General features: G+C 41.5%; 2 protein-coding genes across 15 annotated transcripts in view; one reads left to right on the top strand and one right to left on the bottom strand.

The window, feature by feature from the left end:
* Positions 1-4,005, bottom strand: part of LOC128902119 (alpha-protein kinase 2-like) — an 89,733-nt gene extending 85,728 nt beyond the window's left edge. For 7 of the 8 annotated variants that reach the window (XR_008463631.1, XR_008463633.1, XR_008463628.1 and 4 more), the window contains exon 1: positions 1,940-2,160. The gene's annotated coding sequence lies outside the window, so the exon portion shown is untranslated. Of the gene's footprint in view, positions 1-1,939; positions 2,161-3,073; positions 3,109-3,891 lie in introns of those variants that run through there. The other variant, XM_054184510.1, reaches the window with a different exon arrangement.
* Positions 4,006-4,280: 275 nt separating this feature from the next.
* LOC128902068 (mucosa-associated lymphoid tissue lymphoma translocation protein 1-like) overlaps positions 4,281-22,242 on the top strand; it is a 33,750-nt gene continuing 15,788 nt past the window's right edge. The window contains exons 1-10 of one of the 7 annotated variants that reach the window (XM_054184413.1): positions 4,281-4,565; positions 6,322-6,488; positions 12,048-12,169; positions 13,299-13,449; positions 13,873-14,051; positions 14,628-14,724; positions 15,455-15,487; positions 16,941-16,964; positions 18,085-18,117; positions 19,979-20,182. In XM_054184413.1, coding sequence (XP_054040388.1) covers positions 4,405-4,565; positions 6,322-6,488; positions 12,048-12,169; positions 13,299-13,449; positions 13,873-14,051; positions 14,628-14,724; positions 15,455-15,487; positions 16,941-16,964; positions 18,085-18,117; positions 19,979-20,182 — 1,171 coding nt within the window. In that variant the 5' untranslated portion in view covers positions 4,281-4,404. Of the gene's footprint in view, positions 4,566-6,321; positions 6,489-12,047; positions 12,170-13,298; positions 13,450-13,872; positions 14,052-14,627; positions 14,725-15,454; positions 15,488-16,937; positions 16,965-18,081; positions 18,118-19,978; positions 20,183-22,242 lie in introns of all 7 variants that reach the window. The other 6 variants (XM_054184412.1, XM_054184411.1, XM_054184410.1 and 3 more) reach the window with 6 other exon arrangements.

Raw genomic sequence — 22,242 nt, 5'->3', positions numbered from 1 at the left:
GTTCCTCTAAGAAATCAATAGCTATATTCCAACCACTCCCCATTCCCAGCTTGCCAACTGTTTTGTGTTTGGGAATACACACATTTTTTTCACTTCCTCATCCAGGGCATCTCTCAACAGAATTTTTTTAGCAAATTCCCTAGTTTAGTATCTTTCTTCTTCCAAAACAAAACAAAACAAAACATAGACTCTTCCCGTTATGTAATAAATACATTACACACCAATTTAGATTTCTTAAATGAGGTATTATATTCCCTGTATGGAAATACATACAATGTATTTATATTTACAATCAGAAACATAAAACTTTTCTTTCCAAATAGGCTGCCATACATGTTTTGCCATATTTGAATGCTTATTTTCATATTCTCTTTATAAACTCTTCCTTTAACAGAAATCAAAGCTTTTATTAAAAGATTTCCTCTAAAAGTTTTATCAACATGGGCACGTTTCCATGAATCTTTTTTTTTTCCCTGTGCATCCATCAGTACTGATGGAATCAAATTCCACATGAAATTTCTGAGCCACTTTCCTCCACTCCTATACAAGCTTTCCAAAGTGATTGTGCCAGACAGCCATAAAAACATTTTCCGAAAGTGTTGTGATCATGCCTGCATTCTTAAATGTTGTTAACTTGTAAAAGTTAAAATCTCCAAGACAACAGAAACTGGAATTCTGTAATTCAATTATAACTTTGTGAACTCTATTCACAATAGGGCTCTAGTAAGTATTTATACAGCAGATTGCTTACTATAGAGTCTAACATTTGATGGGGTAAGAGTAGTGAGAACCCGTGAATGTAAGGATTTACAATGACTGCATTTTCTGTTTGTTTCTGTATCTCACAGCAGTTCTGCCTGACTTACTTCTGTCTGGACCACAAACAATAACTATAAACATATTTTTCTTCTATAGCTCCTTCAAGACACTGCAATCAAATCCAACATTTAAAGCAGCACACTTGTCAAAGAGCATGTAATGTCAGAAACCAAAGTAGCAAAATACTGTATTATCTAAACCATTTATCATATATCTATTGTATTAACAAGGTTTGGATAAAAAAAAACATCAGTGAAGTTTTGGCTGTTCAAAAAGCAAATGACTGGAAAATATGTCCTTGCCAAATATAGTGTGGTATATTGTGTTTCTTCAACTTCTGACATCTGAGGCTTTTTGACAACTTTTACATTAGTGTACTACCCATTGTAAACAGCAGCACAGTATAAAGAAAACACCACAACTATAATTCATTGGCTAAATGTAAGAAGAATAAATGACTAGCTCTGTGTATCTCTAACAAAGACCTTAATATAGAGTAATTAAAATAAGCAATAACAGCACAACTCTTAACACCGATCTGTCTTAATCTATTTTTAACATCTGTCGAGCATCTGACACTGTCAGCATGAGCAATTCATGCAGCCTGATAATCATCTACATGCTACCAAGTGACCAGATTTTTCTCAGGAATGGAGGAAATTTTTATCTAATGAGTATTACGCTACGCAATATATATTTAGAAAGAATGAAATACATATTTCAGGATACCTAGTGTCACAGGTTCTTTAGAGAAGGAAGTTTGCTTTGGTATGATTCTTGCAATTTTGTTTGTCTTGCTGAAAGTCAATACAAAGAGTACCAGAGTGTAATTTCAGAAACATATAGCAGAATTCTAAGTACATCATGTGTATAAAAAAAATTCTATCAAAATGAGCAAAAATTACTATACCTTAGCAGAAGCAAATAACAAATCATATTTCCTGTTCAATAACCGTATAAATCACTATATTCATGTAGTGCATTAAAAATAAAGTAACTTCCTCCTCTTCGTTCATTTATCTTTATGATACACGTTCTATTTGCACACAGGAAAAAAAGTAGGCAAGTAATTTTAAAAGTATAAACAATTTGACCTCTCAAACCATAAATGCACACTTACCCTTGACTGCTCTTTCTTTAAGTTCTAGAAGTGGGCCAGGCCTGTGGTTTGACTCTGTGTTACAAGACAAAAGAGATTTAATTTACGCATGTTGTTTCAGAGCTGAGAAGCTAGCTGCAAGCTTTAGTGCTGTTTTGCTAGTGTGACCTTAGTATAGTGAGTCTGATCAGAGAACAGTTTGACTTTTAAGAGAGACTATTTCATTACATGCAGCAGATGGCTCTTCCTGGGAAAACCTCAGCCAGACAGAGCAAGAGAGAGAGAGAGTTGGCAGCGACAAAAGGGTACACCCTACTTCCATAGAAGTCCACAGGAATTTCCTCATGGCCTTGAGAGAGAGGAAGTGTTGGCCTTAGCTTTTCATAATAAAGCATGGGGTTGTTTTTTAAAGCACATGCTTAAGTGTGCTTAACTGCTTTGACTGGCACGTTGGGAATTTTTTACTTGCTTGAACTTAAGCACACACAAGTTCTGCCGAACATGAGAAAATCTGCAATCCCTAACAAGTAGGTTGAGGAAACCAAAGGTGGACAGTGAACTTTCAACAATCATTACATAAAAATTCACCTAACAATTCACATTCCTCAAAGCCAAATAAGTGAATCCTGGAGAAAGTATTCCCACTCCTGTTACCCAGAAGCTGAGTCTCAAACAGGAGGAACTTGAATGAACTACACAAACTGCTCTGAGCTCAAGCAATCTAGAAAAGACTGAAAAGCAAGTTTTGTGCCAAGTTTTGAGCATTTTGCTAAAGCACAGCTAAAACTGGTTATGAGATACCATGGTGCTAAATACTTCTTGCTCCCAGTGTTATCTAGACCCAGATAGGAAACTGGTGTGTTCAGCAACAAAAATAGCACCTACAACCACCCTCATTCAGAAATAGCAGCAGGGATATCTATGTTTTATGTAATAGCCTAATAGTCAAAATAATCCCCAAAAGAAATGAGAGACCAGGATTTAAAGCCATATTCAACCTGAGGCAATTTAACCATTTGACGCTGTAGGAAGACACCCAACAAGCACAGACCATAGGCTGAGGTGGGTGAAAGGCAACTGCCTGATTTTCTAGCAGCTGTCATACATAGCTGTGGATAACTACATATCATCAGGAAGCCAAATTCACTGTCTTACCTGTATTCGTTTTGCCATGCAGATTGGTTTTCCACCTAAACCAGGAGAAATAAACTATTGGTTAACAATGCAGGAAAAAGCCACTCAGTGCAATTTCTTCAAGCTAAGTCTAATTAAATAGCATGTTTTTCAGAGATGCTTGACCCCAGAGGAGTCAGGAGAGCTGCTATACCGTCATTGCTCTGCAGGCAGATGCGTACCTCCAAGCAGATGTAAGCCTGACGAGAGCAATGCAACTCATGAGACAGACTCTGCTGAACACCAACAGTTATTAGCTTGGTCTGAATGCAGCCACCGCACTTCCAGCTTGTTTGCTAGGAAAGTAAGGCAAGCTTGCAGTCACATGAAAAAATACTGCAGAAATACAGGCAGCCACATTTGAATGCTTGATCACCGATTAAAAATTTTTAAAGTAAAATTACTTAGAAAGTTTTAAAGTAAAATTACTTTCTAAGGCATCTTCGGTCCACTTTGAGCAAGTTGTAATTACAGAGAGATGAGAATTCCTCTTACATCATCACCACACTCATCTGTCCATTAGTGGTGATGGAGAAGCAGTCATGGAAGCATCTCTGCTTAGGAGAGTCTGAAGACACAAGCAGTGCCTCCTCTCCCTTGCTAAAAGACACGTAAGGCACCTGATCCCTTAAGCTGGGCACTTGCTTGTCTCTGAACTGACAGCAGAGTGGGGGGAAAGGATGTATCACAGAGAAGAGCCCATGGCTGTGTTGGCTGTAGGTAGGTAAAGCTGTTTCTCCTCAAAAAGAGACCCCTGCCCTCAGTATTGTATGATTGTGGCCTGGTTAACCCCCACTCACAGGAGAGCTGCTCCCGGCTCTCCGGCGATGTATGGCCTCCTCAGCGCTACCTGCCCACACCGGCAGGTCTCCCCCTCGCACGCTCCACTTTCCCCGCTTCAAAACGTGTAAAACAAACCCCTGACCGGCTCTCTCACGCTCTCAGCAGCGCCGGAGCGCGCACTCCCGGGACGCGAGAACACCTTCCCCTTCCGAAGGGACACTGCCCTCTCGGGCACGGACATGGCGAGCGTCCCCTCAGGGAAGGGCGGGAAGCCGCATCACGCGCCAGCCAACCACCCTGCTGCACCTCAGGCGCGCGCTGCGCCCGGCCGTGCCCCGCCCCGCCCCGCCCGAGGCACGCCGCACTGGGCACCGCCGGGCCGGGCCGGGCTTGAGGCCTGCCGCACCGGGCCGTGCCTCGCCGCGCCTCAGGTGCTCCGCCGCGGCTGCGCTCGGCGCGTCCTTCCGGGCGGGAGCGCCGCCCCGGGCGGGCCGATAACTCGCAGCCGCTGGGGAGGCAGGAGCGGGGCGATGTCGGAGCCGGTGCGGAGCGCGCCGGGGTCCCTGCCCCTCAGCCGCCTGGCGGAGCCGCTGCTCCGGAGGCTCAGCGAGCTGCTGGACCGAGCGGTGCCTGGCAAGGGCTGGCGGGACCTGGCGCAGCGAGCGGGGAGCCGCGGCAGGGTCCGGCTGAGGTGAGGGCGGCCTGCGGGGCGGCGGGAGGGCCCCGGCGGGACGGGCTCCTACGGCGGGACAGCCGCGGGGCTGAGCGGCGGCAGCCCCGGGCGGCGGGGCCGGGCTGAGGCCGTGGTGCCGCCGCCGGCGGGGGAGCGGCCGCGGGGTCCCTCCCGGGGCCTGCCCGAGACCGCGGTCCGCGCACCCGTGGGGGAAGGTAGAGGCGCCGTGAGGGATGGGGCCCACCAGCGGCACCCCGAAGCCGGCGGCGGGGCAGCGACGGTGAGGCAGTTGTGGGTTCCCCTTTGCTTTCCAGCTCCCGGGTAAGTTTGTGCTGGAGTGGAGAACAGCTGAGCACCGTGCTGGTTTTGCTACTGCTTCTCCCTGAACCCCGCATGACCCAGCCTGCACTGGCGACACCGTCCATCCCTTCCTGCAAGCCCGCGCCTTGCTGGTACAAAGAAGGGAGCATCCATCCCCAACTGAAGCCCCTGCGCTGGGCAGATGGGACCAAGGACGTGTATCCCGACCCTGGGAGATGTTTGCTGAGTCCCACACGAGGGCTCCCAGTGAAGAAGCAACAGGGCGCAAGTCCTGTGGTGTTTTGCTTTGCCACCGCTGCAGTTGGAAAGCATTCCCTTGTAGCTCACCTGGCTTTCCTCAGCACAAAGCTAGCCAACTGCCTGCCCTGGACAGGGAACATGGAAAATGATTGTTGACTGTTCCCTGTAGCTCCTCTTGTCTGCATTAGGGTAAACACTTTTGTTTTCTTCAGCTCTTTCTGCCTGGGTCCCATTCTCTAGATCGCTTCCTGATCACTTCACTTCCTGTGGCTTTTCAAGGTTTTGCTTAGAGGGTAGTATCTCAAAAAATGAGGCTTTTCAAGTGTAGCACGGAACGCGCATCGTGAAGATGTGTTCTTTCTCTATTATGGTTGTATTTATTAATATAGGGAAATAAAACCTGAGGACTACAATGTGACCCCTCTGTAGGCCCTCTTGCTATGTTTGCTTCTCTGTATTATCCGGTAAAACACTATGAAAGTCTACATGATAAGCGAAAATATCTTGCCTCCAGGTTTGCATGGCACTGTGATTTAATGCAAGAAACATTGTTGAATCTTTTGTAGTAGGAATACATAAACTTGCACTCCCTTTCCATAGCTGTATTCATTTCCTTGTTATCTGTGTTATTTTAATCGGCTGTGATTGAAAGCCCATGAAGACTTAACACTAAAATTTCAAACTATGCATGTTTATACCTGGAGATGAACGTATTGGAACAGTTAACTGCACTGTGACCGTAGATGTGTGTATCAGTTAACCTGCAGCAGTTGCTTGTTTTAACAAGTACTCTGAAAATCAAAGTCTTCCTGGACTTTCAAGTTAGATTCTGACTCACTCTTTACTGCTTCTGAATTAGACACATGAAAATGAAAGGTGCTGTACTTGCTTTTCTGCTGAGACTTTAAAAAATTAAAATTAGATTTCTTAATACATTTGGCCAGAATCGTTAGGTACAAGCATCTCTTGTTTTGTAGCATGCAACTCACTTATACCACTTTCTGTCTGTAGAGAAGTCGCTGTATAACTTCTGAACTCCTGAAACTTGAGGGAAATACTGCAAATATGTCCAAATCAGCTAGGAATTTCCCATCTCTGGCGTTGGGTTTTTTCAATCTTTTTGTTTGTCTACAAGTAATTTTTAACTCTGCTCCTTTCTGAGGAAGAAGGGCTAAGAAGATCTATGCCATGTCTTTCTCATATTATTTTGTAGCCCTCTGGATTTAGAACAGTGTTCCCTCAAAGTGCTGGAGCCAGAAGGAAGTCCCAGCTGGAGTCTCCTGAAACTCCTGGGAGATCGGGGTTGCACTGTGGTGGAGCTTGTGGAGTTCTTGCAGGCCCTGGAGCATACGGAGGCTCTCCAGTGTCTCAGCCATTCAGGTCAGTTCTGGTTTGTACTTTGACTGCAACTCTGTGTTTTACACTGGAAGCACTGGAGTATTTGTTTTCTACGGTAAGAAAAAGCATCTAGTGATTGGTATCCATATGATTACCATAGTAATTGTCTCTGAGATTAAAAGTAAGCTAAGTAGATAAGCAGGCTTAACACAGTGTTGTTGTAGATTTGGACTTGGCTGCATGGGTATGACAGGTGCTGACTTGGGTTCTGTGTCAAGCTATGCCTTTGGGAGATGCTTATTGAACGGAAATTGTTGAATTAGAAAGACAAGTAGTGTTGCCAGCCATCTGTTCAGGGTACGGGTTTTATTGACTGCATTTCATAGCTTACCCTAATTGAAGGGGAAGGGTCCAATTAGTGCCAGTTCTGGTGCATATTGGATCCAGTGTGACTTGCTAATTGGACAGAAAAACAGACTAGCTTAAGATAGAACTAGATTGTTTGCTGCTAACACATACAGCATGCTTCTTTGCAAAAGGTCTAGAAGTGGGGCAATGCAAGGAATTCAAGGGTAAAGCCAGGGCCCTTTTTTACATCCTCCTCCTTCAGGATGTGGTGATATTCAACCTAGTAGGAAGTCACAAAAGCTTCTCTTCAGAGCAGGGAGTGGAAATGAGACTAGCAAGCTCCTTGCCTTGCCATACTGATAGGTGTCCTGTTCTTTGGGCAGTCTGAGAAAAGAAGCCATGGGCTGAGAACCATTGTTAAGACAACTTTGGAATTTTTCAAGTAGATTATAGTAATGCTTTGCAGCTGTTTCATCTAGTTAAGGAGTTAAGGCTGCTGCTTCTTACAGTGCTAGGAGGATCATGGTGTGCTGAATGCGGTGTGACTGAGTTACATGCTAGCTTAGTCTAACTGAAGTATACTACTGCAGGCTTGGCAGGGAGGGGGGAATTGGTGTTATAGCACTGTGAGCGGATTAGGCTCACAGGGGCAGGAGTTGTGGTGGAGGCATAGGCTGTCCTACACTATGAATGCCTGTTCCTTTTTATTGTTCTCCGTATGGTGGTTACAGGGTGGGAACGAAAAACAGGAATGCTCCTGGTTCACATTTGTGCTACAGTGTGCCTGCACTGAGCCAGAATGTTGTGCTTGCTTGATCTGTGATCATCTCGAGTATCACCACTGTTGACCTGAGGATTTTTGTGTGGCTGTCAGTCAAGTTACGTTTTGAAATATGTAAAGAAGACTAAATCCTGGCTAAAACAGGAACTCTCTACGTAGCAGAATTGTGAGATAGTGGTATCGACTAGGGAGCTGGATAGATAGCTAAGATATTCTTGTATTGAGAAGAACCAGCCAATAAGCAGATTTTTGTCAAGACCTCTTGGAACTGCAGAGATGGTCTTGTTATAAATTCATCTCTTGCAGAACATTAGATCTGTCATAGAATGCATTCAGTCTCCGCTGAGGAGCACTGGGTAGTTTCACAGAGATTGAGAAACTGGAACCAAGAGAAACCAAAGCAAAGGGTATTTGAAGAAAGTTTAGGTCAAAAAGAATTTTAAACTACTTAAAAAGAAGTGGTAGGCCCTGATATTTGTGGTGCGTTTATTTAAATATTCAGGGGTGGTTGATGCTTGCAGTCTAAGGACAAATTCATAACTGTTCTAATACACAAAAAAAGCTTAAGTGTTGCTCAAGTTCCTTTAGGAATGGGATTGTTTAATATTAGACCTCTACAGCTGTCATACTGGTTTGTTAGACTGTTTTCTACCAGCTTAGTTGATGCGGTTAAAAAGACACAAACCTTTGTAAGCCTGTGAGTGTACTGGTTAATGAGAGAAGAGTTTTGATGCTGCTTAGTGGTGCATTTTGGCAGTGATACCGCTTCAGTACCTTTATGGCAGGGATGTATTGGTACAAGATGTATTTGCTTTCTTTATAGAATCATAGAATCATTTAGGTTGGAAAAGACCTATGATATCATCGAGTCCAACCGTAAACCTAACACTGCCAAGTCCAAATCTAAACCATGTCCTTAAGTGCCACATCCACACGTCTTTTAAATACCTTCAGGGATGGTGTCTCAACCACTTCCCTGGGCAGCCTGTTCCAATGCTTGACAACCCTTTTGGTGAAGAAATTTTTTCCTCGTATTCAACCTAAACCTCCCCTGGCACAACTTGTGGCCATTTGCAGGAATACAAAGGATCTCTCGGAGAATCATAGACTCCCAGAAACAAGTTCCAGAACTTGTTTGTGTTTCAGAACTTAAAGCCTTGCCTGTCACATTGGGTTAACTCTGTAGATCTTCTTTCTATAAAGGTACAAAATAGAAGTAATAATAACTTTAAAACTTCTCCTTTTTGGTAGTGAGAAATCCTAGGCATCGTGTTCCATGGGTTACCTCTCTGTCCCTTTTCTTTCCTTTTTTTATCTTGTCGTGTTGTGAACTTGCTGGAAATGGATGAAATGTGACGAGCTTTCTCCCAAGCTAAGAAGGAAAAAGGCTTAATACACAATTTGTGGTATTACAGTCTAGTCCTTGTGCAGCCTCACTGAGTTGTGGTGTTTGAAACAAGACCAAAGAGGTGTTTTTCCTCTGCAGGCTCTTCTGCAGCGGTTTAGGCACTTCAGTCTGAATGTGAGTAATTGAGGCCAAGTTTCCAGAAATGACTGAAAATGTTTACTTGTGTGTAAGCTAAGAACATAACAGTTGGGTTATAGTTAAGATTATGAGTATTTAAGTTGCATCGTATATTTCAGCATCTGGTAACCATAAATATCAGTTTGCCATCCTTGATGGTAACATTTGAGGTTTGCATTTTCCAGTGAAAATTGAAGAAGTATTTTTGTATCTTTGTAATCATTCAAAAAATTGAGCCAGAAGCTTTTCTTTTTGAACCATTGAATTCTGTGGTGCTTGCAGGAAGAAGCTTAGTGCTGAATGAATTGCAGGAAAATAAATGAAACTGTGAAGAGATTATGAATCAGATTTCTTAGAAATTGTTTCTAATACTTCCAAGGAGTGCAAAATACTAATCTTTCAGATAATTTGTTTCTCTCAACTACTTTCTTAAGAGATGTTAGTGATCTCGTGACAGACTTTTTTTTTTTTTTAGAAAAAATGGAAATCTTTGGAAAGAGCAAGTCGTCTTAATTTTTTTGTCCTTTAAGCTGAAATAATGTAATTCCTGTTTGTCTTGGTTAATGTTAAGTGATTGTGATGCTCATAAACTGTACTTAACACGCTCCCTTTAACTATGAAAAACAGCGGAGGAAGTGTTAAATGGGGAACTGAGGTAGCGATCTTCAGGGCTAGGGTATAGAGGGAAGTTATTTTAGAGCAAGAAGGGCAGGGAAATTTCAAGTCCTGTAGCTACTTTCGTGTAGCTGACTGTGATCAAGTATTTCAGAATAAGGTTGTGTGTGGAGGAAGTCAATATAACCCGCTTCCCTGCTAGGCAAAGATTCTGTGATTTCCAAATGCCGTACGATCTCCGTTTCAGTCTGTTGACCACATGGGTCTCTGCTCAGGTTTCAGCCCCTTAATCAAATTGTTATGGTTTCTCTCCTCAAACATTCTCTGTTAGAAAAAAGTTCTGATGTGTGACTAAGCCATTAAACATGAGGGGGGGAAAAAAGCAGATAAAAAGAAAATTCCTGGCACAGTGTAATAAGAAGGCGTGGAGCAAATGATGATCTTGAGTCTTGTACGGGGATATTTGTGATCTCTTTCCAGCTGTTTTTTTTTTTTTTAACGCAGCTTCTGGTTTACTCTATACTTTTCTGTAAGATTGTTTCTCCAGCAATCTGGAATACTGCTTCTGTACCAGATTACACTTTCTGCTTCTGCAGTGTGTTTTCATTAAACTATAAAGAAGGAACTAGTTTCTCCCAAAACAGGGAAATTAGATTGATTCCAAGAAAATAAAAATTAGTACTTATACCTATTTTGTATCTGATTGTTCATTTCTGAGAGTAATGAAATGGTGAAGAAGTGCCTCTGTACCATTCACTATATCTGTGCTTTTTCTGTAACTAGTTGTACAGGGCCTAGCTGGGATAGAGTTGGTTTTCTTCATAGCAGCTCATATGGTGCTGTGATTTAGATTTTTCACCAAATCAGCACTGCTAATGGGACAATGTTCTAGCTTTTGCTGAACAGTTTGCACAGCATCAAAGTCTTCTCTGTTTCTTGCTCTGCCCTCCCCAGTGAATAGATTTGAGGTGTGCAGTAGGCAGGGAGGGGACACAATTGGGCAGAACTAACAAAAAAAAACTAACCAAAGAGATGTTCCATACCATATAACAGCATGCTCAGCAATAAAAGGGAAAAGAGGGAGTTTTGGAGGGCCTGGCCATCTTTTGCTTGGGAACTGGTTGGGCATCAGTCTGCCCATGGGAGGTGGTGAGTAGTTGTCTTTGCATCATTTGTTTTCTTCCCTGTTGTTCCACTCATCCTTCACTTATTAAACAAATATTTTTTGTTTCTTTGTTTTATTTTGACCTCCAAGTTTTCTTGTTTTTTATTCTCCCTTTCCTTCTTCCCCCATCTCACTGCTGGTGGGGAACTGCGTGGTGCTTATCGGCTCACCAGGGTTAACCCACACCACTAGTATTGTGAGTTATTAACTAGTCATTAATGTGTACAAGCGCTTGTGGTCCCACTGTGGTTGTTAAATGCTTTTTACCATCCGTTGCAAATAATGCTTTAAACTAGTGATATTTGATGGCTTATCAGCTCAGTGTTGGTGAATACCTTGGGCATAGGTCTGTGTATTTTTTGACAGCAATGTGAGGTTAAACTTTCTTTTCTGTAGTTGACTTCCCCCCCGCCTTCTTCTGATGACCTTGGTTATACCAGGATCTGTATTTGGGGTCATGCTGTAACTAGATCTCTGGAATGGTCTAGGTTGAGAAAACAACTGGATCATATCAGTCCGGTGTCAGAATTTTGCTCACGCCTGGCAAGGTAAAACTTGAAGTGCAAAATTTTACCTTGCAGACTGGCAAAAGAAAACCCCAGCCGTGTGTTCAACAGGAGTAAAGGTATAACACAGAAACCAATGCTTCAGCTGATAAGGTCGCATGAGGAATAGTAGAAAAACAGACTATGTTGTAGTTAAACTAACTCTTACTGGTTTGATTCATCCCATCAGCTTAATCTTAATCTGAAGATTAACATCTCAAAGAAGTTGTTGGGAGTGAGCAAACTCTTAAAACCAGGGATAGCTTTCCCAGAAGGGATCTGTGATGCCATTGGAAGTATTATTTGCTTTAGGGAGTAGACAGCAAGAGGAATTGAAGTATCCTAAAGTTAAAATGCCTGAATAATCTACTTTAAGTCTTTGATAAACTCTGTAGAGTACTGACCAATTTAAGCATGGATTTTGTGTAATGGAAGACAATTTTGAGTGTCTTAAAGTCATATAACTAATTGGAACTGCATGCATACAAAGTACAAATAAATTATTTTCAAGTGTATTTAATAACAGAAATGTCCTCTTTGCTCAGAGGACAATTAAGCGCAAATTTAAATTGTGGAATTGTAATTCTTAATAACTTTCCTATGTGTAAATTCTTTTTTAAAGGTATAAAGATTGTTGTACAGCCCGACTCTCAAGCAGTGCTCTCTGGTCAGGTCGTCAAGCTGTGTTGTTGGGCAACAGGACACCCGTTTGTGCATTACCAGTGGTTCAAACAGGAAAAAGAGGTAATAGTTGATACAGAATATAAGTGGTGAAAAAGAACAGGTAATGGTTTTGGGTGATGGTTGTTGGAGGTTTTTTAAGACCGTTGCTCTTATTTACAAGGAGAGAAGATTGCTATATATACTAATAAAAATAGAAGTTTAAGAAATGCTGCATAATGACCCTATCGATGTGCTAAATCAATAAGGTGGTTCCTTATATTCCAACCACTTCATCCTGGAAGGCTAATCTTGGAACGTGACAGTAAGGAAACTGCAAGTTTATTTGCCTCTCAGGCTACCAAGAAATTTAACAAAGGCTGCTGAGAAACCACCACACTGGAGCAAATGCCAGTTGCTGTTGGTCTTAGATAGATGGAAACTGGTTTCCTAAGAATGAAGAGTTGAAGGCCTGAACTCAGTCGTGCCACAGATTTCTTCAGCAAAATGCTGGAATGCACATGAGCTCGTGCCTCTGCAATTTGAATGGCGGCACTTGTGCCCGTATTTCTGGTCCTGGTTATCTTTCTACAAGATGAATGCACTTTTTTCTTAATGATATTTTATTGTAAGTAGTATTTTTAAAAATGCAGTAAGTTTATGGTTATTTTAAATTGCTGTTAGGACTGAAATTTTTAACTCATTTTCTGCACCTTTCTAAAGGTTTAGCTAGATCATGCAAACCCTGGCTTAAAAAATATGATTACAGTAATTTCCTGATCATTACAGTTGAAATGTAGATGTAGCGAAAAATTATTTTTCTGTGAAAGAATGTTACAGTTTCCTGGTCATAGCTGAATATATCTTAAGACTAGAGCTGAATGTAGCACTCATGCTGGTTGGAGTGGTGCTTAAGAAATTATTCCGAGTTATTTGGGGAGAAAGGTAAAAATTATTAATTTCAGGAATAACTGTTCAACTGCCTTAAAAGCTCAGAGTTGTCTTAAGTAGAGGCATATGAATTATTTTTGGAAGAAAGCCTCTCTCTGAGCTACTGAATACCTAGAACGAGACTTTCTCATCCAAAACTTTCAGATAAATGAAGGAGTTCAGCCTGGTGTTATGGACATTGAAATAGATATTCTAATGTTTCATCCTGGTTTAGATTAAATCAATCTAAACTTCAGTATGTCTTGGTTCACCTGTAATTCAGGTTCCCCATGGTAATTCCCCGGAGCTGGTTTTGAATCCGGTGAATGTAAATGATTCTGGCTTTTACATCTGCCGAGTGAACAGCGAATCTTCCTTTGTGTTCAGTCGGTGGGCACGACTTGAAGTTTGTGATCTTCAGGGTACATCTCATGGTGAGTGGCAAAAACATTGTTTTCTGAAAGTCTGTCTTCCCACTTGTTAGAGGAACTTGGGTCCTCATTGCTGTCTTGCACAGATGTGAAAAAGGGCTGATTAAAAATGTGGTTTCCAACTATTGCGCTCTTGTGCTGGTCACAAAAGCAGAAGAGAAATGAAGTTCCACAGCGGTGGATAAGAATAGATAGATGGAAAACATACACAGTCTCAGATCCTTTTAGTTCTTAGAGGATTCTTGGACCAAAAAAGCAATTCTTTAACTTTCTTGTTGTTTACCTCTTGTTGTAACTTGTTAGTGACTGGACACACACAGCCTATTCTGAATGTTTTCAGTTGTTGTTAGTCTATGTGTGGTTAGATTGTCTCACTCTTTCTTTTCTTTTTTCTTCCTTTTTTCTTTTTTTTGTTTGTTTTTTAAGGGAGCTTAATTGGTTTGCCTGAAAACAAGTTACGCATTTGTGTTCAGCCTCAGCCACAAAACCTGACAGTGGGGGATGCTTTGGTACTAGAATGTGGAGCTGTTGGAAACCCAATTCCTCACTACCAGTGGTTCAGAAATGGATTTCCCTTGGCAAATGGGAGCAAAAATGTCTACATGGTAAGTTACTGCAAAGTGCCAGCCTTGGGGGACTAATGTGTAACCACCTTTAACTTATCACACATCTCTCCTTGAACAAAATAACTTCTTTGTGGCTTTGACAACCTCTTGTGGAAGTGACGCTATAAGTTGCTCTCCTGTTCTGTCGTTTCTGACTTGCCCGTGTTGTTCTGAGGCTCTTGGGTGCATAATTTTAATCCTGAACACATTTCAGGTTGTAGTCATGGGGTGGAAGGCTATAGTGGATTTTGGATTAGTGTGATGTATTGAGATAGCAAAGATTAAGTATCAGTAAAAGTGAAAGCTTTCTATCCGCGCTGCAAAGGACTGATTTGCATGAGCTGTTGCATTCAGTGCGAACGCATCTCAAGCCTGTGAGGTGGATTTGCATGCCTTCTTCAATTCTGGAAAGCAGTTCTAGAACACACGTGCTGTCCAGCTTACTGAAGAGTGAGCTTTTGGATTTGTTTAGGCTTTGCTTTCAGTTTTTACTCTTCCTTGCTTGTGGGCTTAAACGAAACCGATACAGGTATTGTTTTGGGGTCTGGCGGGGTGACTGTGATGATGCTTGTTTAGATAACTTATGTGGATGTGGAACATCAGGGGACATATTGGTGTCACGTATACAATGACCAGGAAGATCAAGACAGCAAGAAGATAGAAGTCATTATAGGTAAGGAGTTTTTCAGTTTGATATAGGTCAGTTGATCTATCAGTTTCTTCCCTATCGTTAGAATTTACTTTTGAAGCTTTCAGTATTAAGCCAAGTATATATAGCCTTCTGTTTTTTTAGTTTATCCATTTGTTAAAACAGCTGTGTGTGCTTGCAGCAAATGGAATTTTAGTGCTTTACCAGCTGTAAAATTCTTTAGGCTTTTATAGGAACGAGGATAGAAATGCTACCGCTTTTTGACATTGCTAGCAGGTACACGGCTTGTCAGCAGATTGCAAGCTGATTTCTTTGTGTTTCTTTCAAAACCGAAAACCAGTTTAACCCTTGTTGGGGATATGAGCTGTGTTACACTCCCTCAGCAATCAGGACAGGTGAGATTATTCATAGCATGCAGAATAAATGCGTATAACATGGTTTAGTGTGTGTGCATGTATTTGCAGTAAACTAAAGAGAAGAAGATCTGTTTGTGTAGGTTTCACATATATCTGAGTACACTATTGCATAATTCATACGAAAAGTTTTTTCCTATCCTAAGAAATATTCTAGTTTATTACTCCAGAGTTTCAGTAATAATTACTATACAGCATTGTGATCAGTGCTGATTTATACTGCTATAAAATGAGCCAGACTGCAGAGAAGCTTGGAAGTGACCTTTGCTTTCCACTTTGTGTGCTAACTCTCGTAACTGAGAGCAACTGTCTTCCAATTTTTCCCCCCCTTAAAACACAAGGAAGGAAAGCTATGGCAGTGGAGTGCACAGAAGGTAAAGTAAACCTTTAGTTGTGAATCAATTTTTAAAAATTAATGGTGGGGGTGATGAATCATTGAGTGCGTTGCTGAAAAGCATGCGTGGGTTAAGAGCTTCAGTCTATTTTAAAAGACTGATGTGTGATGCAGCATTCCTTCTGCATGTGCTTCTCTCCTCCTTGCCTTCATAAGGAGAAAAAACAAGCTACTTTCTTCCTCTGTGGCATTCAAAGTTGATTGCTTTTTTGCACTGCTTTTGTGTCCTGTGCTTACATTTTCCAGTGAAATCTAAAGATCTTGAGATTTCTTTGGCTGGGCTCAGGAGGCAACATCCTCGCAAGAAAAGCTGAAGATGTTTAGGAGCCTGGGTGACCTTAGAGAGCTGGATAGAGCTAGTTCCACTGGCAGCTTGCTGTCTGCAAGAGGTGTTTCCAGCAACTTCCAGCATTTCTTGTTTGAAGTTTAAGCAGAGCGGATGTTCCTTTTTAGCCCTTTTGTTAAAGGTTTAATGTTGTGAGGGGATTGCGTACTATCACTCACTGGAACACATAAGTGACACGCATTTTGGTGTCAGCCCCTTCCATGGCGTAGCTTCCAAGACCCGTCATCTCTTTGAGCCTTCGCACCTTTTCTGGCTTGGGGGTGTCTGCATTCCCTGATGGAGTGCTGTGCAAAAGCCTCCTAGTTACCTGTGATTTAACTGACCCTTGAAGCAGAAGATAACCACTGTGTTGTCTGTGGGGGTCTACACCTAAACTAGAGTTTACTTGGATGCAACATCGTTCTGCTACTAATCTACAGTAACACCTACAGTAGTATCCCCTCAGGTCACTGCAGTCTTCCACGTGGATAGATTAGCTTTTGTGTCAGAAGAGGTCTGCCCAGGGCTCCGGGCATGGAGCAGCCCTGCTCCGACGAATCTCTGGGGCTTCAGATAAATTATTTTCTTTTCCATAGTTTCCCGTGTTCTCACAATAATTAGATGAAACCCGTGGTAGCTTAGAATGTTGGAAAATTGTATCTGAAGCCTTTCTGAATACACATGGTTTTACCAAGCAAGATTTCTTGCTCAGGATGGTGCTTTTTCATCAGTCCTTCAAACATCTACTTTTCAAAAGGGTGATTCTGACCTCTTGTTCCTTATTCATTCAGCTGCTTGCATGCCTGTGGGATTGAGGCATAGTATGTGTTTCCCCTCTGTTTTGAGATCTGCTATATTATAATGCTATGTCGGGCATAGCTTAGTATATTGATGTAGGATTTTCTCTTCTCTGCCTGTGGAATAAACATATGAAAGGTTAGATTTACAGAAATGCAAAGCCAAAAGTATTTTAGAGAGGCAGTTTGTTTTCTAATGTTCGGCTTCAATTAATAATGGCATGATACTTAATTATATTTTTATTAATACAAAATTTATTTCTTGCTTCTTGTTTAAACTATGATTTTATTGGTGTATTTCTTCACAGAAGATCTAAGTGATTTTCAAAAATCAGGTAAGTGACAAGTTTTGAAACACTTTAATTTTGCATCTTCATTTTATGTTACAAATCACTAAAGCCCAGCTGGGTTACAATATCTAGTTTACGTTATTTGTATGTATTTATAACTGGGGATTTAATAGGGGCAGATGTCACGTTAAAAGCGGCACAGCTTTCTGGTTCCAATAAATTAACTTGAAGAATATAGTGAATCATAGGGCTGCTATTATCTTTGTAAAATCACACAAAGCTGCTCTTTTATACTGCGTGTGTATTTATACAAATACAGAAGAAATTATCTTTTGCTTTCATGTCTGTTAAGTTTTAGTATGTTGCTGCTTTTTCAGATGATTAAGGTGAAAAAATGTAAGGTGTTTGGCTGTCACCCATGATATGTTGAATTGATGTATTTCATAGATTAATGTTGGAGTGAGCTATTGTGATTTGAAGCCTGTTTGGTGTTTATTATAGAAACAGAGATCTGGAATAGTGCTTCATAAGGGATTATCCCTGGTGCAGTGTTCCCAAAATCTCAAATCACAAAGGTCTCATGATTTCCTGAGTTAGACATCAAAGATAGGTTTACTTTTGCCAAGACTTAGTCTTAGTCACTGAAGTGGTACTGCCATGATGCGTAACCCGTTATCCAAAGTGTACCACTGGCATATCGCTTACCTGCTCCTCTTGGCAGAGGGTTGGCTCTGCCGCCCCTTTGTGAAGTACAAAATAAGAGTTTTCACATATAGATGGGCATCTCTGCTAAACATCCCCCATCGTGCATGTCTGCATTTCATTTGGAGAGGATGAACTCTTCGGGATGTTACTGAAAATTGTGAGATTCAGAATCGTACCGTAAGCATCTGTTACTTCTTAATTTATAGAATAGCTACTCATATCCTATTGGGCTATGTTTGCTGGAAGAGGGTGAAGGAAATCAGGTAAACAACAACAACACAACACCCCAAAGCCCCACCAAAACAAAAAAAAAGAGTACTTTTTTATTTTAAACTATTTTAAATAACTTAAAAGCAGTGCCTATAGACTGTGGCTGTACGGAACATGCGGTTCATTTGCGGACATTGGCAGCGATGACTGTAGTTACTGACGATCTGCTCTTTTAATCTATTTCAAGCAGACCTACAAGAACAATCCCATCACAGACCTGTTGGTAAGTAGTTTTGTAGCTGTAATGCACGTATGTGTTTCATATCTAGGAAATAGCTTTTGCTGCTTCTGCGTATTGCTTCTCCTGCCGCTGCTAGTGAAATAACGGTAGTGCATGTTAAAGAGCTGCCAGGAGGAGAGTTCTGTGTATTTTTCAAGTCCTTTATAATGCTTGCGTGCCCTTTCAGCAGTAAACTAGGGGGAGGGCATTGGTATTTTTAGTGACTTGGTGGAGCATCTACAACTCCTCTGTTTCAGTTTACTGTTTCAAATTCCTCTGGCCACGACCTTAGCAAGTGTGTTACTCCGTTACTTTGAATACTTTGACGATTGGAGAGAGTGGTAATTAGAAAGATGTGATAAAAAGGCTTGGTACTCTGTCTGCTGAGGGTGTGCTGTCCCTGCAAGCTCAGCTCTTCCAGTGCACAGTGTGGACAGGCTTTGATCCCGAGCTAAAGCTCGTAAAGATAGATGGATGGCCTATGCGTGTTATGAAGAATAGTTGCCGGAGAATAGTATTTTAATCACATTCTTAAATTTGCATGGTAGACTCGACTGTGGTCAGGCCTGTTTTCATGTCAATACTAAACCAGGTGGAAAGGCTGCTGGCCTCTGTCAAAATTTTACCACTCTTTCGGGATCATCAGTGTAAGGGAATGTAAGTGCTCCCCAGTCCTGGTTCATCTTTTCTGAATTAATTAGAAAGCTTGACTTTAAAAAGTGTTTTTCAATGACAGTATGCCGCTGGCACTCAGTCTCTGCTGTTTAAAATAGTTTACACTGTTCGAGACTTTGGAGGTTTTGCAGCTGCAAAAATGTCAAAAACATCTTGTTTGAAGGAGGTGGAATGTTAGACATGGAGGCTATGGACAGGGATTCTCTCGGGATCCGGCTGTGTGGGGTTCCTGACTCCAAAGCAGGTTTGGGGCATTCACATGAGCTCGTTTGCCACCAGAGCTGGGGGACAATAATTCCCATTGAAAATTCCTTATGGGAGTAACAAAGCAGGAAGGAAGTGCCTTTTTGCAACTTAGTGTGCAATTTTGTCATAAAAATCGGCTAGTGGTCTCGAAAGCATTTCTGTCAATGTGACTCTTTTCCCCTTTCATTGCAGCTTTGTTTACTCACAACAGAATTACTTGCGACTTAAATAAAGTCGGTGTGAAAGTAACTCAAACTATGAGAATATCAGTTGATTTCTCTCTGAAATTTGTAAATTTCTTGTATCTCTAGATAACTGTTTTTAATCATATGAACAGTAAAAAGAAACCTTAACAAATAGCAATAAAACTTTTTAATTCTGACGTGTAAAAGTTTCCACCTAAAAGTACCATGTTTTAGAGAGACGGGACATGGGAGTTGGAGCTGTGAAAGTGGTCTCTTGTGTGTTGTGGCTTTTTGTTTGTGTTTTAAGAAGCATAAGAAAATTTGAGTTTGGTGGGAAAGTATACTGACCATAGCTTTGGCAACTTGCTGTAAGAATTTTCATGTTTATTAAATTTCGTCGTGCATGGGGGAATTCAGTAATTATCTGTGCTTTTAGAAAAATGAAAGAAATGGGAGATACCTTAGTGACTCACTTCTTGACAAATTATCCTGTCTGAGATGCATCACAGTTCAGATATGTTGGCTCTCAGAGCATGCTGAAGTGTTTCTTTGTTTTTTGGATGAGGAGAGAGTTGAGCTGTATTGTTGATGTAGGGTGATGCTTAAAATAACATAAAATGTTGTGTCTGAAGTGAGATTGGATACTGTTTTCACTTTAGAAGAAATTATTTTCACTTTAGAAGAAATTAAATTTAAAGGTATTGAAGCGATGGAATATGTAAACGTGCTGTGGTTTTGTTTTTCCTTTGTCTCTGCAGCAACAGACAAGGTAGCTTTGCTAATAGGAAATATGAGCTACTGGAATCACCCCCAGCTCAAGGCTCCGATGGTAGATGTCTATGAATTGACTAATTTGCTAAGGCAGCTGGATTTCAAAGTTGTTTCTTTGCTGGATCTTACTGAGTCCGAGATGCGAAATGCAGTGGATGAATTTTTACTTCTCCTGGACAAAGGAGTATATGGTAAGAACACATGATATCGCTTCTCAAGTAGGTCAGTTTTGTGATGTATCAGGTACACAAACATCTGGTATTTACCTCTGACAGCTCGCTGCATGTGATAGCAAAACAAACTTAATGGTAAACAGCATGTATGTATAATGGGAAAAGTAAGTTTTAAACACCCACCAGCATATCCTTTGACTTTGGTTAAAATTTTATCGTTTCTTTAATCTTCAAACAGATAAAATGTTTGAACTTTTTTTCTTTAACCGCGCCTAAAACTGCAGTGCACTTTTTTGTTTGGTAGTACTGATGTGTTTGTCTGATAAAAGCAGCTGCCTCTGTGTAGCATATTTGACAACGTGCTCTGCAGACGATGCCCCGCACCTAGAAGTTATCGGTGTGGTCCGGGCTGGCCAGTCCCTCGACACATGTACCCTGCTGGGCGCATTTCAGCTGGGGAGGTGGGGAGCAGCCTGAAGTGCAGCATGGAACGTGTTCTGGGCCGGCTGCTGGGACCCTTCCGTTCTTCCCCTCTCTTCCTGCTGGTTGTCTGCAGAATGCTCTTTCCCTCCGGATTCCTGTCCTCCTGGCGCTCTGCCGGGGGGGCTGCTCTGCTCGCTCAGTCCTTGCCCACCAGCTCCGTAAGGAACGGAGGAAGAGGGTGCCGTGCTTTGCCATGGCGGGGAGCTGCGCTCTCCTGCCAGGTTTGCTGGGGGGGAGGACAGTGGGACACAGTAGCAAAGCGTATCTCTCATGAAGACATTATGAACCAAAATATGCAATATGGAAATAAGAGGAAAACATTGTGCTTTAGAATTAGGGCACAACACTCAACAGATCAGGTGCAATCTTTTTTGCCAAGTTTTCAGGTTAAATAGAAATCCTTATTTTGAATTGCTGGTTCCTTTCAGTTATCGTGGTACTGGCTTGACAAGCACAGAGTTTTTCATAATGTGCTTCACAGGGAGTGAGAGTTGTGCAAACCTGTATTTCTACTTCAAAAAGCAAATTGAAAAGAAGTTTGTTTATGTAAAATGAAAATGCAGTTCTCTAAAGTTATGTCTACGCACTTTAAAGAAGTAAAACATAACAGAGAAGAATTCACATTATCCTTTGCAGAATATATCTTGTGTAAGGCATCAGCTGAGAAATTGGTGAGCTATGGACTTCAGGTTCTGACTTTCTGCAGCTGCCAGTCATAAGGGCTTTTGGCTGAGTTGAATGCTAAGATTCCTGTTTGGGCAGAACTTGGGTACCACTATTGTTTCACAGCTCTGTGGAAGGTCTGAGTAGGAAGTATAAAATTTATTCTTTCTGTGTGTCTTTGCGCATTAGATGGAAAGCTTAATAGTGGGTATGCTGCTTAAGCAGGCAGCAGCCCTCTTTTTTTTTTTTCCTCATTAAACTCTTGAGATTTAAAAATAACACCCCACAAAAATCCAAGGCTCTCACCTTTAAATTGCAGCATCACTTTAATGACCGTACTGCAGCATCTCATCACTATTGGTTTAAGTTATAGGAGGACAAATTAAGTATGCGTACTGAAAGATGCATGTTTATCATGTTTTTCTTCTCCTCCCCTCCCCCCCCGCCAAGCTTTTGTTATTTGTGTCACACATCCGTTTATAAGCTACCTGTAATAGAATATTAATAATAATTTTACGATCTCCTCCACATGCTGCAGCAGGAAGTGCCTTCTGCTGGGATGATGGCTGACCAACTGGGTCTGGTATGCGTTGCTAGTGCTGATGTGCCTTGATCCTTAGAGACATATATATATATATATATGGATATATATTGGACTCATATATTGGGATTTCTTGTCTGGCATAAACTTGATTTTGAGGGACAAAGCACAAGGCAGAACTGGTGGCTGTGCCAGCTGGGGGAGAGCATGGTGGAATTGATGCACAGAGCAAAAACCTCCATGTCTTGTGTGGAAAAGGCCTAGAATGACCTGGCTTGGAGTGTAAGAAACATTATTCTGTGGGCTTTGAGGAATTTGCTGCTGAATGCCATGATTTTTGTCATTTTTCTAACAGCTAAGATTGCATAAGCGACTCCAGAAATTATTTAGA

The sequence above is a fragment of the Rissa tridactyla genome, chromosome W (assembly GCF_028500815.1).
Source record: "Rissa tridactyla isolate bRisTri1 chromosome W, bRisTri1.patW.cur.20221130, whole genome shotgun sequence".
NCBI classification, from domain to species: domain Eukaryota; kingdom Metazoa; phylum Chordata; class Aves; order Charadriiformes; family Laridae; genus Rissa; species Rissa tridactyla.
This window is presented reverse-complemented; position numbering and strand designations above follow the sequence as displayed.